General features: G+C 44.6%; 3 protein-coding genes across 6 annotated transcripts in view; 1 reads left to right on the top strand and 2 right to left on the bottom strand.

Annotated features, from left to right (window-relative positions):
- PHYH (phytanoyl-CoA 2-hydroxylase) overlaps positions 1-18630 on the bottom strand; it is a 65508-nt gene that overhangs the window by 5323 nt on the left and 41555 nt on the right. The window lies entirely within an intron of this gene.
- Positions 1-18630, top strand: part of MCM10 (minichromosome maintenance 10 replication initiation factor) — a 137763-nt gene that overhangs the window by 99551 nt on the left and 19582 nt on the right. Inside the window, exon 22 of one of the 2 annotated variants that reach the window (XM_049100698.1) lies at positions 6556-6697. The exons of the other annotated variant lie outside the window; for it this stretch is intronic. The gene's annotated coding sequence lies outside the window, so the exon portion shown is untranslated. Of the gene's footprint in view, positions 1-6555; positions 6698-18630 lie in introns of those variants that run through there. 2 annotated transcript variants of the gene reach the window in all.
- Positions 1-18630, bottom strand: part of LOC112659054 (phytanoyl-CoA dioxygenase, peroxisomal-like) — a 45884-nt gene that overhangs the window by 7744 nt on the left and 19510 nt on the right. The window contains exons 1-5 of one of the 3 annotated variants that reach the window (XM_025445497.3): positions 9855-10249; positions 6459-6517; positions 4929-5039; positions 3940-4108; positions 1124-1205 (exon numbers count right to left, since the gene is read on the bottom strand). In XM_025445497.3, the coding sequence (XP_025301282.2) occupies positions 1124-1205; positions 3940-4108; positions 4929-5039; positions 6459-6517; positions 9855-9929 (496 nt within the window). In that variant the 5' untranslated portion in view covers positions 9930-10249. Of the gene's footprint in view, positions 1-1123; positions 1206-3939; positions 4109-4928; positions 5040-6458; positions 6518-9854; positions 10250-18630 lie in introns of those variants that run through there. The other 2 variants (XM_025445498.3, XM_049100777.1) reach the window with 2 other exon arrangements.

Raw genomic sequence — 18630 nt, 5'->3', positions numbered from 1 at the left:
ACACACAGCATTCACTAGCAATTCATACACTGAATTGTCATGAACTCTATTGTATTTTATTTCTTTGTAATTGTGGTTTGGGTACAGAGCAGAGTACCAAAAAAAAAAAAGTTTTAATACTTGAAGAGAGTAACCAAATTGGAGGTTCTCTGTTAGCCTTGTAAGTGGCTGATGCAAAAAAAGTATCATTAACTAAATTAATAAAAGGTTTCCAAAAAGTACATCACAGAACGAAAAGCACTTGGTGTACATCACTATGGAGGACCACAGCTCCCTCAGCCATGTTTATGTTTGTTTTATGTTTTATGACGTCTCTAAACAAGACATCCAGGGTAGGAAAGATTTGGTGATGTTAATTAAACTACAAGCCTGTCAAATAAAGTTCTCCTGGCTCTTTTTCTCCAGAAAAAGTGGAGAAGGATAAAGGATCTTGAAGGATCAATTTATCACAGGTAGAGCAGAATTTCTCAGCATGGTCCAATGGCTGGGGATGGCTTCAAAAATGCAGATTCCTTGGAGCACCTAGGTGGCTCAGTCAGTTAGATATCTGACTTTTGATGTCAGCTCAAGGCTTGATCTCAGGCTCATGAGTTCAAGTCCCGGGTGAGCTACACAAAATTTTTTTAGAAATACTCATTCCTGGGTTTTAGCTTTCAAATCGCTTTCTGTGGTAATGAGATCTTAGGAGCTACATTTCAGCAAGGACAAGGAATTTTAAGAGCAACTGTAGTTTGTGATTCATAAATATAGTTTTAATTTTGTTAGTAATCATAATATCTTCAATCAGAAAAGCAGAATTCACCCTATCATAGGTGAGAATGGTTAACAAACCTTACAGGTGATGATTATAATAATAGCAACCGATGGTATATGAACAGTCATGTTTATTTAATCGCACTTTTTAGAAGCAAGCCTGTCTTCTGAAAAAGCAACAATAACTCTCCAGTTAATATCTGAAATAACTATTCTACCTCAACTATTATGATGTGTGCTGTTTTGAGACGTAAATGAAAGTGTATAAATATTTATTTATCAAAGTTTAGCAGTATTACACACAGCTATAGTTGGAATGCTTGAAACTTCCTGTTTGTTTGTTTTTCTCCTTGAAATATGAGTCTTTTACCAGAATCTGGCGGTTTGTTTATCAGCATTGTATGCATGGCCATAATATTGGGTCCAGTGAAGCACTCCACATATTTCAGAATCTAAGAGAAAACAGGAAAAAAAGTTTCACAAAAAATCAAATAAACAGGCCCGTGGTACAAAGTACAATTATTTATTACAAAAGCCAGGACGCCAATAGTTATGCAAAACACTTGGTAGAAGTTCCTGGGTAACTCAGCTGGTTAAGCATCGGATTCCTGATTTCAGCTCAGGTCATTATCCCAGGGTCATAGAATCATGGGCTAGGTTGGGCTAATTGCTCAGTGGCAAGTCTACTTGTGTTTCTCTCCCTCTGCCCTCCCCCCCCCCCGACTTCTAAACTTCAGTGACTCAAGAGCCATTTTATGATGTCTAGCATATGTTGCTAACTGCCCAATATTAGTCAATAATTTTCCTGAATAGCAGCCCTGGTGGCGCAGCGGTTTAGCGTCTCCTGCAGCCCGGGGTGTGATCCTGGAGACCCGGGATCGCGTCCCACGTCAGGCTCCCTGCATGGAGCCTGCTTCTCCCTCTGCCTGTGTCTCTGCCTCTCTTTCTCTCTCTCTCTGAATGAATAAATAAATCTTTTAAAAAATAATAATTTTCCTGAATTAGCTCTTGTCTTATCCTGATTAATAGTATTCTTGAAGTGATAAGTTTAATGCCCTGGTTACTTTTTCCAATACACATTGAAATAAATATCCAACTACTAAATCATCCCTACCTCCAAAAAATCATTTCATGAACCAGCAGGTGCATGGTGCACACTTGAGAATGGTGGGAACCCTGGAGGCCTCATCAGGATTCATGTAACACAAGTTGCTTCTAACTTCAGGCTTTTCCTCTTTGATCAATGCTCACAAGTTCCATTGCCATAGCAGGATTTAAGAGTGAGGAGAATGGATGGTTCAGTTAGGCAACATCCCCTTTTGTCCCCAGCTCAAGGGGGCTGGACATCATAGGTGGCCTGTGTATACGGTCTTCTCTCAGGAGGGAAATTTTCTGTCTATTTTTTATTTGTTTAAAGATTTTTGTTGAAGATTTTATTTATTTATTTATTCATTAGAGACAGAGAGAGAGAGAGGCAAGACATAGGCAGAGGGAGAAGCAGGCTCCATGCCTGGAGCCCGACATGGGACTCCATCCTGGGTCTCCAGGATCACGCCCTGGACTGTAGTTGGCGCTAAACCACTGAGCCACCTGGGCTGCCCAGATTTTTTTTTTTTTTTTTTTTTAAGTTTTAAGCAATCATCACACCCAACCTGGGGTTCGAACTCAAAACCCAGACATCAAGAGCCACATGCTCAGGTCATCTGGGTGGATCAGTTCGTTAAATGTCCACCTCTGGATGGGGCTGAGATCATGATCTCAGGGTATAAGGGTCCAGCCCTGTGTCTTTCTAGGCACTCAGCACTCAGCAGGGAGTCTGCCTGAGGATTCTCTCTGCCTCTCCCTCTGCCCCCTTCCAGTTCTCCTGCCTAAATAAATATGTAAATCTTAAAAAAAAAAAAAAAGGCGCATACACTTAAATAATAAAAAATGTCGCAGCTCTCCCCACTAAACCAGCCAGGTTCCCACATGAGTCAAATTATCTAATAGCTCTTGCGGTTATAATTTCCAAAATGTTCTATATGCAAAGTGCCGCATAAAACTATTCAAGGAACACATGGGTGACTCAATGTTGAGTATCTGTCTTTAACTCAGGTCATGGGGCAGCCCTGGTGGCGCAGCGGTTTGGCGCCGCCTGCAGCCTGGGGTGTGATCCTGCGGACCTGGGATCGAGTCCCGCATCGGGCTCCCTGCATGGAGCCTGCTTCTCCCTCTGCCTGTGTCTCTGCCTCTCTCTCTCTCTGTGTCTATGAATAAATAGATAAAATCTTAAAAAAAAAAAACTCAGGTCATGGTCCTGGGGACCTGGGATCAAGTCTCACATCAGGCTGCCCACAGGTGGCTTATTCTCCATCTGTCAATGTCTGCATCTCTCTCTGTCTCATGAATAAATAGATAAAATGTTAAAAAAAAGAAACAGTAATAATATGTAAGTGATATGGAAAGATGTGTGAGGTCTATTATAAGTGGACAAAACACAGTGACAACCAGTACGTTCTGTGTAACACAAAAGGTGGGGGGTTACGGATGCATTTTCATGACCATGAAAGAATTCTAGTTGAATACACCTAAAAGCTTGGCAGTGAGTGGGGCTGAAAGTTGGGAGACTTCACTTTACATTTTCTATATTATGTGGATAACTTTATAAATATGATTTATGCTTAAAGAATAATTTTTTAGACAAGTTTAACTCTAAAGACCTACTTAAACCTCTACTACCAGATTCACAGAAACAAAAGCAACAATAAATGGATGTACAGTGAGTGGGATCTGCAATGTGACTCCTGTTGATATGCCCATATTCAGTGTGAGAGAGGCTCCCCCTCTCCACTGCAGAATTCCCGCCCTTCTCCACCAGGTTAATTACCAAGCGCCAGAGCAGGGTATCTCCACCTGGCCAGTATTGACATTTGGGGCCGGATAATTCATTAATTGGGGGGAGGGGCTGTTCTGTGCATTATAGGCTCCCTGGGCTCCATTAGCGGCATGCCCAGGCTCTACAGACCAAACCTTGTGACAACCTGACAGGGCTCCAGGTGCCACCAGATGTGCTCCTCCAACTGAGATCCACTGCTCTACAGCCACCAGAGAGGGGCTCAGATAAAGGAAAAAGCAGCAATGCCTGAGGCAGGCATGTCGGTGGGCTGTTAACCTAAAAACAAAGAAAACACAGGAAGGTTCTCCAACCTCAGGGAGAGTGCAGTATCTGAAGAGTTCCTTGTCGTCTTCGAAGTATTGGATCTTTGAAATCATCCTTTCACTTGGAATATATTCTGATTTTGCAATGGACACATCTCTCATTATCATCATTTGTTCTGGTTTCACCTCCCCTCTGCAGATCCTTTCAAACTGGTCCCTAGGAAATGAAATTGGCAGATGATGTCATTACTGTAGGCTCCAGGCACCTGCCTGGCCAGTTCTGTGGAAAGATCCACAAAGATTGAGGAGATGGTGTCTCTGCACCAAGTTGACCTCCAGGCCAGGCTGAGCAGCTCTGAGCATAGGGTGAGGAAATGGCCAGCTCACAAGCCCCTGCCTCCTCACTGTGAGGCCAGAATTCACTGTGAGAACTCACATCTTCCTTAGCCTAAGAAAACAGTGGGGAAAATCTGTGATTTGGTTGCATCTGAGTAACAATGGCAAATACTTCTCTCCTCCATTCCATGGGCCAGGCCCGGTTGGAAGCACTCTGTGCGTCTTTTACTTTATTCAGTCCTCACAACAACACTAGGGCTCAGTACTATTATCCCCGTTTTTTTTTTTAAAGATTTTATTTATTTATTCATGAATGACAAAGAGAGACAGAGAGGCAGAGACAGGCAGAGGGAGAAGCAGGCTCCATGCAGGGAGCCCAACATGGGACTTGATCTGGGGGTCCAGGATCAAGCCCTGGCCTGAAGGTGGCGCTAAACTGAGGAGCCACCAGGGCTGCCCCTATTTTCCCCAATTTACAGATGGGAAAGGAGAGGCATGGAAAGTAAGTTGCCCCAGGCACACAAGATTAAGTAGAAGGGCTAAGATTAAAGCCAGCCTTACTGGTTCCAGAGCTCATGTTCCCAACCACGTCCCAAGGAACCAATCCCTGAAAAATATCTGAACACGCACACTCTCCTCTTACCCATGTTCCCAACGCAAACATACAACATATTTTGTAAAATAATGAAAGGTTACTGTACCTAAAGCGTTGAATGTCAGCGTCAGACACCAAATTTTTAATGACAAGAAACCCATTTTCTTCATAAAATTTTCTCTGTTCTAGGCTTAGGACATCATTATCCCGAGTATACCTAAAAGAAAGAAAACTTTCAAATTATCATGGAGCCAACTCATAATCAATCCCGAAGCAAGAGTCATGTGCTCTTTCTTCTGAGTGAGCCAGCTAGGAATCCCTAATGTGAACATTTATTTTAAAAAGTTTTAAATCCAAAACAATAACTACTGTCACCAAAAAATAGAAAAACAATTAATGACTTATATCTAGTCAATGGGATAGGTAGGACTCAGGAATTAAATGTGAAGAGCATGTGCCCCAGGTAATTTCCTGTCAGGTCATGATCTTAAGGGTCCTGAGATAGGGCCCCATGATTCCTACCTGCTAAGGGGAAGTCCACTTCAGAATCTTTCCCTCTGTCCCTCCCCTCACTCACTATCCCTCTTGCTTTCTCTTAATTAAAAATCTTTTAAAAAAAAATGAAGAATTTAAGAGCATGAACAGTGATTATAATATATAGTTAGATTTGTGCAAAACCAAGACACTACTTGGAAAAAAATGAAAAATAAAAAAAGAACCACATGTTTTAAGTGATTGCCTTTATGTAATGGAATTGTGGGTGGTTTTTTTTTCAATTCCTTTTATTTCTCTGATTTTGTAATTTGTCAGGAATATTATGAGTTTTCAGGTGGGAAACAATCCAATAGATCTTATATTTTAAATTTTATTTTACATATAACACATTTTACATTTTATATTAAATCATACATACTCAGAAGAAATCAAAGTGGCAAAAAGCAAACTCAGTGCATAGCATATGCACAGCTCAGAGCACCCCATCCATTATTCTAGATCAGAATTGTGGCTCTGTGATAATATTCCATGATTATCAAGTCTTCCACGAGAAAGGTAATTTAAGATAAGCCAAAGATACCAGCTGATAGAGCAGTATGGCCACAAACTATAGGCTAACTTCAATGAGACGTAACATGCCTGAATTTGAAATAATCAGACTATTAACTTCTGATATTTTTTGCCTTTCTGGATGTTAAAATACATATAAGTATTAAAGTCAAGGTCTTTAACATTTTCCCTAGGTTTAAATAGAACAAGTCCTGGCAACAGAGGATTTCTATAATGAATAATATTTTTAATTTTATTTATTCTCTTTAGGGAGGGAGGATAGGCAGGGCAGGGTGAGGAGCAGAGAGAAAGGTGCAAGCAGACTCCCTGCTGAGCACAGAGCCCTCCATGGGGCTCCATCCCACCATCCTGAGACCATGACCTGAGCAGAAATCAAGAGTCAGACACTTAACCCACGGAGCCACCCAGGGGCCCCACCCCCTGTGTAATAAATTCACCAGGCAACATGATCTGTTGTATTTTATATCTTAATTCCCACTAGAAAAAGCTGTGTGTGTGTGTGTGTGTGTGTGTGTGTGTGTGTATATATATCTCAATCATATGGTTTTTAATGACCATTAGATCTACTTACTGGAATTGTGGAGGATGGAAGCTGTTTGGAGACACAGCTCCCGAAGTGGGGTAAGCTACCTACAATATGAATTAAGGCAAATAAAATTAAATTTCAGAGTCAGCATTTTCTGGAACCCACAGTTGGCCCTGGATTAGCCCTCATCCGGGAAGACACACAGAGCTGATGACAGGTATGCGCCCTTGCTTCCATCATTTCAATTCACAAAGTCCTGAGGAGGGGCTGGAAGCCCCAAGACCTTTATCAGCATTCCAGCTGCCCAGAGCAGGTGGCCTGGACCCCTGGGCTCAGTAACTGGTCCAAGGTCACCCAGCAGAGAATGGCTGAGCCCACACTTGAGCCATCATTGTTTCCTTCATAGATTTCCCTTTCTATGTGACTATTCCTTCCACTAAACTGCTGAACAAATAAACATTGTAAGGTTCATGTCTAAAGGTGAGGAGAGGAGCACCTGGGTGGCTCAGTGGTTGTGCCTTCGGCTCGGGTCCTGGGATCGAGTCCTGCATCAGGATACCTGCATCTTCTTCTGCTTATGTCTCTGTGTGTCATTCATGGATAAATAAATGAATGAATAAATAAATAAATAAATAAGCAAACAAATAAAACTTTTTAAAAAGAAAATAGAAGTGAGAAGAAACGTGCTTCTCACAAGAGTTATTGAATTTATTGGTAATGCAGTGCAAATATGAGAAACAGTTTAGCTGGCTTTTAAAAAATATCTTTTTTTTTTTTTTTTTATGATAGTCACAGAAAGAGAGAGAGAGGCAGAGACACAGGCAGAGGGAGAAGCAGGCTCCATGCACCGGGAGCCTGATGTGGGATTCGATCCCGGGTCTCCAGGATCGCGCCCTGGGCCAAAGGCAAGCGCCAAACCGCTGCGCCACCCAGGGATCCCCTAAAAAATATCTATTAAATAGACACTGGCTGCAGGAAAAGTGTGATCCATACAATCAAGTATAATTTTAAATATCCTAAAGAGCCAGGAACTCTAGAAATTCTTTCTAGTTTTCTTTTTTTTTTTTTTTAAAGATTTTTATTTATTTATTCATGAGAGAAACAAGAGAGAGAGGCAGAGACACAGGCAGAGGGAGAAGCAGGCTCCATGCAGGGACCCCGATGCCAGACTCGATCCTGGGACTCCAGGATCACGTCCTGGGCCAAAGGGAGGCACTCAACCTCTGAGCCACCCAGGTGTCCCTCCTTTTTTCCTTTTAATTTTTTTGTTTGTTTCTTTAGCTTAAGGAGTGACTGTCAGAATGTCACTACTCATAAACATGTTATTTTTGTCATGTCTTTATGTAACTGGGGACAGTATTACTGTCAAGGAGAGAAACAGCCAGGGACACAGAACTGCCAGCCAATGTTTGTTCTCCCTGAGGCAGAGAGGATAATGACCTTTGTCAGCTGCTAGCAAGATGTGGCCAGAAAGCAATATTCCAGTCCAAAATTCTTCCTACCACTGTGTGTTTTGGTGGTGGTAGTTGCTTTTCTCTAAAAAATGTTTTAATGGTGTGGAAATGGGTATTATATAAAGCCAAATGTTTCTGGTGTTTACTACATAATATTAGTAAACATGAAAAAAATAGATGCAAAAAGCTGTACATTCAGTATGACTATAATTATGTAAATTCATAGAAAAGAAACACACCAAAAAGCTGACTGATAATGATCTGTGAGTGGTGGAATTATAAGTCATATTTATTTTCTTCTCAATGCATATCTGCATTTTAAAAAAGCCTTATGGTTTATGCCTTAAAAAAAAAAAAATCCCTGCTTTGTGCCAGAATCCACATCTCTTTAAGACCAGTTAAGGCTGGGAAGAAACTGCCACAGGATTTCCAGGATCCTCTCTAAGCACTAACCACATACACATTCATTGAACATCTTGGCAGAGCTGTCCGATACCAGAACCTCCGGCCACGTCTGTCTATTTAATATAAAGAGAATGAAAATGAAGCCTGCCCTGGCCATATTTCAAGTGCTCAATGGCCACATGTACTGGACAATGCTGGTGTAGGACATTTCCAGCATCAAAGAAAGTTGATTGGATAGTGCTGTTCTAGGAAACATAGATGAAAAAAAAGCAAGAACCAGCAGGATCAGAATATCAGATTTTTCTTTCTTTCTTTCTTAAGTAGGCTGATTGCCCAGCATAGAGCCGAGTGTAGGGCCTGAACTCATAACCCTGAGATCAAGAGCTGAGCTAGAATCCAAGAATCAGATGCCTCGTGGACTGAGCCACCCAGGGGCCCATGATATCAAATGTTAACAGCAGTACCAGACTGGACCCAGTTATCCCTAGTCCCAGTATGTTGGTGCTTCTCACTGTTGGGCATGTATCCGAAACAAGTGAAAACAGATGGCTGGGCCCCACTCCCAGGTGTTTGGAGTCCAGGGTCAGAGATGAGCCTGGAATCTGCCTTTCTAGCAAGTTTCCAGCTGCTGTTGACGGTGCCCGTCCCGGGAACACACTGCTTTAGTTAAATGGCTTCGGTCAAGAGTGTGCCTCTCCCCTGGCCTGGGTTTCTGCTTTCTGGCCCGTCGGATGAGATCACCTCATCAGCCTTGTGGGAGGGCGGCTGGACTTTCGTTTACCGCTGCATCGCGGCTTGGAACTCAGAGCAATCCTACAACAGCCAGTCTCATTTGTAGGAAAGGTTTCAGGACCCTGCCCACAGCAGGACAGAGACTAGTCCCGCGGCTTAAGGGAAAATCGCGCGCAGCGTTTCCCAGGCTCCCCGAAGTGGCCCCCAGAGGGATCAGGAGACCCGGTTCTATCCGGCAACTTGGTGTCCCTGTCCTGCAGCGACGTGTCCTGGATGCCACAGCAGTGGCGCCCACGGCGCCTGCGAGCTGCCCTCGTGAAGGCCGAGGCCGCGGAGAGCGCGGGCCCCTGGGCGCGGCGGGCGGCGGGCGGCGGGCGGCGCACGCAGGTCCCGGGCAGGAGGGGAGCGCCGGGGCCGCGGCCAGAGCGGGCTCCCCCGCGGAGGGGGCCGGCCCGGCCCGAGGGTCCCGCTGCCGCCCGCCCGCCCGCCCGCCCGGCCGCCCCGGGCAGCTCCGCGCGCGGTGCCGGGCCCGTGCTTCGCCTTTCCCGGGCTCCGGGCGGCCGCGGCCAGAGGCCCGGGGAGCTGCGCGCACGCCGCCTGCTCTCCGCCCGCAGCGCGGGGCCCCGGGCCCGGGACGGCGCGGACGCCGGGGGCTGGGGGCGCGCATCAGCCCCGGGGCCCGCACTGCCCGCGCCCTCCCGGCGGCCGGATGCCCCCTGCTGCCTGCCGCGCTGCCCCCCGCCCCGGGCGCCCGGAACAGGCGGGACCATCACGGGGACGCGGGCGCCGACCCAGGGGACCCTGGAGGCCACCCCTCCTGCAGCCCGAGCTCCCGCAGCCCAAAGGATACGCCGGTCCTGGCGGAGGTCTGGCCGAGGTGTCCCAGCACGACGCGCAGGCGGGCGGCTGCCTGGCGCTGGTTCATGGCCGCGACAGGAGACGGCTCAGCAGGGTCTCGGGCGTCGGCCTCCGCCTAGGCCTCGGCCTCGTTCCGGGCGGCGGGCGGGGCGACGAGCGGACGTCGGTCTGGAGGAGGGCGTGGAGCGCCCGGATTCTGCGTGGTGCGGAGATGCCCCGGGCCTCCTGGGTCCACGCACTGGGCGCCCCGGGCGGAGAGGATGGATGCCCGCACACCCTGCTCCTCGAGATCGCAGAGATCCTTTCAAGGGCTTCTAACCCGGTGAAGGTCGTCCAGGGAGAAATGAGCCAACACATGACCCATGCTCCCAACCGGGACTTTCAGTCTGTTTAATCCCACGTGACTGTGCCCCTCCCTCCCTGTGCAGATGCTCTGACAATTCACATGGTCGTTCACCCATACAAGTAAGGTGCTGATCCAAAGAGGAATTTGGGGATCCAGTCTGAGGTTGCCGAAACATACTGGCTTCTCATTCAAGAAAAAGAAAGTCCCTGAAGGAATGACTCTGAAGCTAGTGTGATCCACAGTCTAGTATTTTAAATTTTCTAAAACTCTGAAGTTTTATCTTTCTCTCTCTCTTTTTAAATTCATTTATTTGAACTAATTTCTACTCAACATGAGGCTCGAACTGACCACCCCAACATCAGTAGTTCAGGATCCACCAACCAAGCCAGGCCTTCCCTTCTCTTCCCTTCCCCTCCTTTTCTTTCCGTTCCGTTCCAACAATTCAGTTTCTTTGGGGTAAGTATGCATGATACTGCCACCACCATCGAGGTCATAACCACCATCCCTTCTCAAAATTTTCTCCCATACTCTTCACCTCACTATTTTGTTTGTATGTGGGAAGAACACAAGATAAGATCCACTGTCTTAGCAAATTTTAAGTATATATTGCAACATTGCTAGCTGTAGACACTATGCTGTATTATAGACTTCTCGAACCACTTATGTAGCTTCACTGAAAGTTTGTAGCCTTAAACCGTCACCTCTCCATTCTCCCCTCTCTTTAACCCCTGGTAACCACCATTGTCTCTGCTTCTGTGAGTTTGACTCTTAAATTCCTTGGGTAAGTGGGAGAAGGAGGTACCTGTCTCTCTGTGACTGGCCTATCTCACTTAACCTAGTGCCCTCAAGCTGCATCCATGTTGTCACAAAATGGTAGGATGTCCTTCCTCACTAATGCTGAATCATATTCCATTGTATGTGTGTACCTTGTTTTCGTTACCTTTTCACTTGTTGACCACCACTTAGGTTTGCTTTATCTTGCCTCTTGTGAATAGTGCTAGGTGGAGGTGGGAGTGCAGATATCTCTTGGAGATCTAATTTCAGTTCCTTTGGATAGATACCCAGAAGTGGGATTACTGGATCATATGGCAGTTCTTTTTTTATTTTTATTTTTTTTTAAATAAGAGAGACACAGAGAGAGAGAGAGAGAGAGAGAGAGAGGAAGAGACAGAGACCTAGGCAGAGGTGGAAACAGGCTCCCTGCGGGGAGCCCAATGTGGGACTTGATCCCAGGCCCCGGGATCACCACCTGAGCCAAAGGCAGACGCTCAACCACGGAACCACCCAGGCGCCCCTCATATGGTAGTTCTAGTTCAAATTTTTTGAGGAACTTCCATACTGCTTTCCATAATGACTGTAAGAACTAGAAATTCTTTCTAGAATATCTTTTCATCCAGTCTCTGCAGATGATTGACATAGCATCTCATTGTTTCTTTTTTCTTCTTCATTTTTCTCATTGTTTCTTTGTCTTAAAGAGTTACTTCAGGAATGTCTCACCTTAGAAATATGTCATCATTTTGGTTTCTTCTTAAGATTTTATTCATCAATTTGAGAGAGAGATAAAGGAAGTAGGGGTTAGGAGCAGAAGCAGTGCGACAACAGAGTACATGCTTAGTGCACAGCCTGATACAGGTGTCAATCCTAGAACTCCAGAATCATGACCTGAGCTGAAGGTGGACGCCTAACCAACTGAGCCACCCAGGTGCCCCCCATATGCACTATTCTCTCTAGTGAGAAAAGGTGCAAAATTACTGTTGAAAGTAAATTATATTATCTATGCAACCAATACCTTGTCTAGAGAAAAAGGGTGCTCCGAGCTTGGGGGATGAGAAGCTCAAGGAGGTAGGTTGGGGGAAATCTAGACCTCTCTCTGTGTACCCACATACATGCACACACAAGATACTTATGTATCTGAAGCATCATTATCTATGCTTGCTTTATTACTTCTAAAAATAAAGAAAAGCATCGCAGTAGTAGTACAGTATAGCTATTCTGGTCTCTCTTTACAGAATAAAACTGTAAAACTTAGAATTCGGTTATAACTCCTTGAAAGGCAACGCTAAATTCAGACCAAAACTGCTGGCTCAAACATCTCAGATCAGAACAACTTAAAGCACTCCCATTTATTCATCATAAGGCATGCAGAATTGCAGACTACAACGTACTAAGTTATTTTAAAAATATTTGGCCAAAAAGTACATATTGCTTACACAGTAAGTATTTCAGCATCTCTTCCTAGGCAGAATTCCAAGTTTCAACACAGCCTGCGCAAATATAACAAGCTGAGCCTTGATATTGACAGGTAATTCCTGTTGCCCATAGGAATAACCTACCTCACCAGGGCCGTGCCCTTTCAGACTGTAGTTTAAAATGCCGTGCATTTTAACAAGCTGTATTTTTGTGGTTTTTTTTGTTTGTTTTTTGTTTTTTTTTAATTTATTTATTCATGATAGTCACACACACAGAGAGAGAGAGAGAGAGAGGCAGAGACACAGGCAGAGGGAGAAGCAGGCTCCATGCACCAGGAGCCCGATGTGGGATTTGATCCCGGGTCTCCAGGATCGCGCCCTGGGCCAAAGGCAGGCGCCAAACCTCTGCGCCACCCAGGGATCCCAACAAGCTATATTTTTGGATAAATCATAGGATTTAAGGAGAACAACTCACTATACCAAGGTCAATGTGAAGTTTTAAAATGCTATCAGGAAGCCAAATAATTGTCTATTTATTAAGTATTCACCAAATTGGAAGATCTCCTACACAGATTTTGCTAAGAGGTCAAATATTCAATCACTTGATTCTTCAAGGAACTCTCCAAATTCTTGGGCGTGGGTGCGTGTTTGCTGGGCCCAGAGTGGTGCTGCCAGAGCAACTGCACTTTCCTTCCCTCCTTTGCCTCTTCCTGGCCCTCTGGGACACTCCTCAGATCTGTGGTCCCAACTTCAGTGCACGGAGCCACCTGGGATGCTGGTGGAAGACAGACTCCCTGGGCCACCCAGAACTCGGATCCTGCGGGTCTGTGGCGAGACCCGAGACCGTGCCCGTGACAAGCACCCCCAGATGATCTGGAATGCACTCTGGGAAACCCTGCTTTAAAGACCAGTTCTTCCTCCTCGGGATCACATGAATCACACAGACCTGCATTTTACAAAATCCAATCTTCACGAAGATGATTTCCTCAGGGACATCATCTGCTTAGCTCCCTGCCTCTCAGGAGACCTGCCACCGAAGAAGCCAGCAGCATTCAAGACATGATGGACATTCAAAAGAATTCAGATTTAGTCATCACCAGTATACCAAAAAAAAAGAAAAAAAAAAAAAAAAAGCCCAACAGTATGTTCACCTTACTCAGAGGTTTCCAACACATTTTATTTTGTAGAGCACTGGTTTGTCGCTTTTGAGGACCAACATGTGTATAAATCCCTGTCGGGTCCCGCACAGCGTACTTATGGCTTGAGTTCCAATCCCACTTGCAGAAAGGCTGCCCTCTGGCTCCTCGTGGAGGGTGCATCCAAGCCGAGCCTCTTCTGGGGCTTCATCTCCAAGGGGCGCTTCCTTTGGGGAGGACAGGCAGGCTCTGATGTCCAGGCTTTGGTGCCTGGAGGCAGGAGGCGTTGGGAGGCTCCTGGGCCAGGTGCTGTTTCTCTCAGGCGGACACTCGAGGAGTCAGCGCTTGTGCTTAATGACCACAGTCCCTCTCACTTTTGTGGGTTACAACAGAGGGAAGCCTCTGTTCTTAAGTAACACGGATAAACACCTTTTTAGATCGCCTATTTGTTCTAGAACTACAAAATTTAATTCAAGAAAATATAGGTCCCATAAAAGACTTTAAAAAGTTTCTTTTAAGATTTATTCACTTATTTGAGAGGGAGGGAGGGAGAGAGAGAGAGAGAGAGAGAGAGAGAGAGAGAGAGAACATGCACACAGAAGGAAAGGGAGAAGCAGCCCATGCCCCACCCTCTCAGCTGAGCAGGGAGTCTGACTAGCTGGGGGCCTGATCCCAGGATCCTGAGATCATGATCTGAGCCGAAGGCAGACATTTAACCAACTGATCCACCGAGTCACACCTTCACTGAAAGAAATCTTTAAAACCAAACAAGAACTTTTCCTCTTTGATTTGATTTTCTACATGGAATCCTCCTTTTACACAAGACTTCTTGTATATTTTTTAACTTAAAATCAAGATCATGAAAGAGTGTATCCCTAAATATCTAGATGCTGTCAGTGGCTCTGTAATCTTCAAAACAGAAAAAGCTGAAACCTGTTACCAAAGCCTTCAAAGACAGAAAAGTGTATGGATTAGTAAGTAGAAATAACACATCTGGAAAAGTAGCTATTCATACTTTACCAAAAGTTAAAAACTGGCAACCACTGATCTTTTTACTCTCTCCACAGTACTGCGTTTTCCAGATTATCAGAATTGGGATCCTAGAGCATTTGATCTTGTCAGATTGGCTTTTTTCACTCAGAAATATGCTTTTAAGGGTCCTCCATGTCATTTATGGCTTGATCGCTCATTTCTTTGTAGAACTGACTAATATTCCTTTGCCTGGGTGGACCTGTTTACTTATCCATTCACCTGCTGAGAGACTTCTTGGTTGCTTCCAAGTCTTGGCAGATACGGGTAAAGCTGTGAAGAGATCCGGGTACAAGTTTTTGGGTGGACAGAAGTTGTCACATTCAGTTCGGTAAATACCAAGGAGCAGGACCGCTGGATCGTATTAGTATGTGGGTTTTTTTTTTTTTTAAGATTTTATTTATTTATTCATAGAGATGCAGAGAGAGAGAGAGAGGCAGAGACACAGGCAGAGGGAGAAGCAGGCTCCATGCAGAGAGCCCGACGGGGGACTCCATCCAGGGTCTCCAGGATCACGCCCCAGGCTGCATGCTTCGCTAAACCACTGCGCCACCGGGGCTGCCCTAGTATAGGTCTTATAAGGACTTTGTCCCAGTCTGTGGCCTGTCTCTTCATTCTTAGCATCTTTCACAGAGTAGAGATTTTTTTTGGTATAAATTCCAACTTGTCAATTTTTTCTCTGAGGATCATTGCCTTCGGTATTGTATCTAAACAGTCATAACTAAAACTAATGTCCTCTTTCATTTCCGATTTTGATTATTTATATTTTTCTCTTTTTTTTCTCAGTTATTCCAACTAAAGGTTTACCCATTTTATCTTTTCAAATGATCAGTTATTAATTTCATTGATTTTTTTTATTTCAAAGATTTTATTTATTTATGATAGACATAGAGAGAGAGAGGCAGAGACACAGGCAGAGGGAGAGGGAGAAGCAGGCTCCATGCCGGGAGCCCAACGCGGGACTCGATCCCGGGACTCCAGGATCGCACCCTGGGCCAAAGGCAGGCGCTAAACCGCTGAGCCACCCAGGGATCCCCTCATTGATCTTTTCTATTATCATTTTCATCTTTTTCATTTATTTCTGCTCTGAATTATTGTTTCCTTCTCTTTATAATTCCTTTAGGTGTAAAATTTTATTGTTTATTGGAGGTATTTCCTGCTTTTTGAGGTAGGCCTGTATTGCTATTACCTTCCCTCTTAGAATCATTTTGCTGCAGCTTACAAATTTTGCTGTATTGTATTTCTGTTTTCATTTGTCTCTAGGTATTTTTCCTCCTTCGATTTCTTTGATGACTTGTTGAGCATGTTGCTTAATTTCCACATTTTGGGGGATCTTTGTGTGATTAATTTTTATTTTCATACCACTGTGGTTGGAAAAGATGCTTGAGATAGTTACATTTTCCTAATTGTCCTGTGTCCTTTGTGTGCTCTGTTGTAGAGAATGTCCCATGTACATGTGAGAATAATATGTACACCGCTGCTTTGGGGTGGAATGTTCTACATGTACGTATTAGGTGGTTCTGGTTTAATTGAAAACCATCAATTCCTTATTGATCTTTTTCTCTGGATGATGTATCTTGTACCCACCTACATTGGGGAAAGGGGCCTGGGTGTAAGTTACTCCGAGTTGAGATAACCAGGGATGGGAAGCAGAGGGAATGCTGCTCTGGAAATAGTAGACAAGGACTGAGACAGCAAGTGAGACCCAGGCCCCAACCTGCCACAGGGAACAGCCTGCCTTGAGAGCCTTCCGGAGCCTGGCCATTTTCCTGGAGTGGTTCCAGTAAGCCTGATGAGTTACCCACTTCTCAGGAACTTCACAAACTGTCAAGATGTGCCACGTTCCTGTCTGCATGATATCTAATTAATGGTGCCCTCGTTACATACTTCAGACATCACCCCTGCCCAAACCCTCGTCCCCACCCTCCTTCCTCCCTACCTACCAGGACATATATCAGCCCCTCTCAGTGGGTTCAGGACTGGACATCACATTCTGCTTCTGTTAAAATCCCTGAGGCAGGGAATAACAACATGGAGTCAGGCATGCAGTGAATGAGAAAGAAAAAATAGGCTAATCTCTCAAAACATTTGAGTCATGTATGGCTATGTGAAATCTTTTCTACAACTTTTATAGAAGAAGGTGTACCTAGAACTAAGAAGAAACCAGCATTTAGCTGGTCAGTCACAGAAAGCCTATAAAGATGGGACAAATCCTCAATCTCATTATTATGAAAGGAATGCAAATTCTAATAACCACTTATATGTTGCTTTCCTTTTACATAGTCAAAAATTAAAAGGATTTGGACCATCTAATGCAGGCACAGCTTAGAGACACCCTTGGCCAAGAGACATTCTGAAATGGAATGGCCCTTTAGAGTTGCCTTGAGTTGGGCTGAGAAGTGTCAGCTTTCATACCCCCTACGCAGTACCAGCTCTAACGCTGTACCAGCCAGTGGACACAGGGCAGGGACATGACCTAGACCAAGGCAGCTCTGCAGCTGAGGCCCTCCCTAGAGGGCTGACAGAAAGAACATCTGCTGACAGCCCTTTCAAAGCTAGAGATAATATTCTTTTTTCTTTTCTTTTTTGTTTTTAGGGAGCGAAAGTGCACACACATATCAGCTGTTGAGAGGAGGTGGTAGGGAGAAGGAGAGGGGTAGAGAGTCTTAAGCAGGCTCCAGGCCCAGAGTTCAGGTGCAGAGCCCAACGTGGCGCATGATCTCACAACTCAGAGATCATGACCTGAGCTGAAATCAAAAGTCGGACACTCAACAGACTGAGCCACCCAGGGGCCCCAATTCTTTATTCCTGAAAAGAATCTGAACAGTGCTGCATGCCCCCACAGTATATTATCCTGTTTATCCTCTACTGTCACCCTAGAGGTCAGACATATGTGTTGCTACCTTACAGTAAGGAAACAGGCTCGGGAATGTTAACTTTTAGGAAGTGGCAGAGCCAGAGTCCCAAAACCTTCCACGTTCCTGTGAAATCCCCCTCCTCCAAAGCTTCCAGGGGGACCATCTGTGTTCAGGGAGGGGAAGCCCAGAATCATTATGCTAGGGCTTCATTTGCAAGGCTTTCCTCTGTAGAGTCAATCAGAAAGCGTGCCTGCTTTATTACATGGTCCTTATAAACAATAAACATAGAAAACAGCTTTGTAACATCATCACCCCCCTTCTTAACACCAGCTCATTTTTTTAAACTTGTCTAACCCTCTAGCTTAAACCTAGCTATCCTCACAATAGGTTTGTCCCTGAGTCATTGTGAAGGCATAGTTAGCATCCAGTTGTCCTTGGAAGTACGAGCTAAGATTTTTACCTTAGTTAAAAATATCTAACACAACACCATCTCACCTCTGTGAGGATGAATACTGCCAAGAAAACCAGAAAAATAAACACACAAAAATAGAATAACAAGTACTGGCGGGGATGTAGAGAAATTAGAACTTTCATGTAATGTTGGCAAGAATGCAAAATGGTGCAGCCACTATTGAAAAACAGTATGAGGGTTCCTCAAAAAATTAAAAATAGAAAAACCATATGATCCATCAACCCCATTTCTGGGTATATATACCAAAAAATTGACAGCAAGTTCTCCAGGGGCGCCTGGGTGGCTCGGTCACTTAAGTGTCTGATTCCTGATCTCAGTTCAGGACTTGATCTCAGGGTTGTGAGTGCCTCCATGCCTTGCATGGAGCCTACTTAAAAATATGTATCTTTGGGCGCTTGCATGGTTCAATCGGTGAGTGTCTGCCGTTGGCTCAGTTCATAATCCCAAAGTTCTGGAATCAAGTCTCTCTCAGACTCTCAGTAGGGTACCCACTTCTCCCTCTGCCTATTGTCTCTCCCTCCCTCTCTCTGTCTCTGATGAATAAATAAATATTAAAAATATACATATAAATATATGTATCTGGAATAAAAGAAAGCAATGTGTCTAAGAGATATTTGTACACCATGTTCATAGCAATTTTCACATTTGATGAAAGATGGAAGCAAACCACATGTCAACAGACTGATGAATGGATAAGCAAAACTGGGTATATCCATACAATATAATATTACTCAGCGC

Source organism: Canis lupus, chromosome 2 (genome assembly GCF_003254725.2).
Source record: "Canis lupus dingo isolate Sandy chromosome 2, ASM325472v2, whole genome shotgun sequence".
NCBI lineage: Eukaryota > Metazoa > Chordata > Mammalia > Carnivora > Canidae > Canis > Canis lupus.
This window is presented reverse-complemented; position numbering and strand designations above follow the sequence as displayed.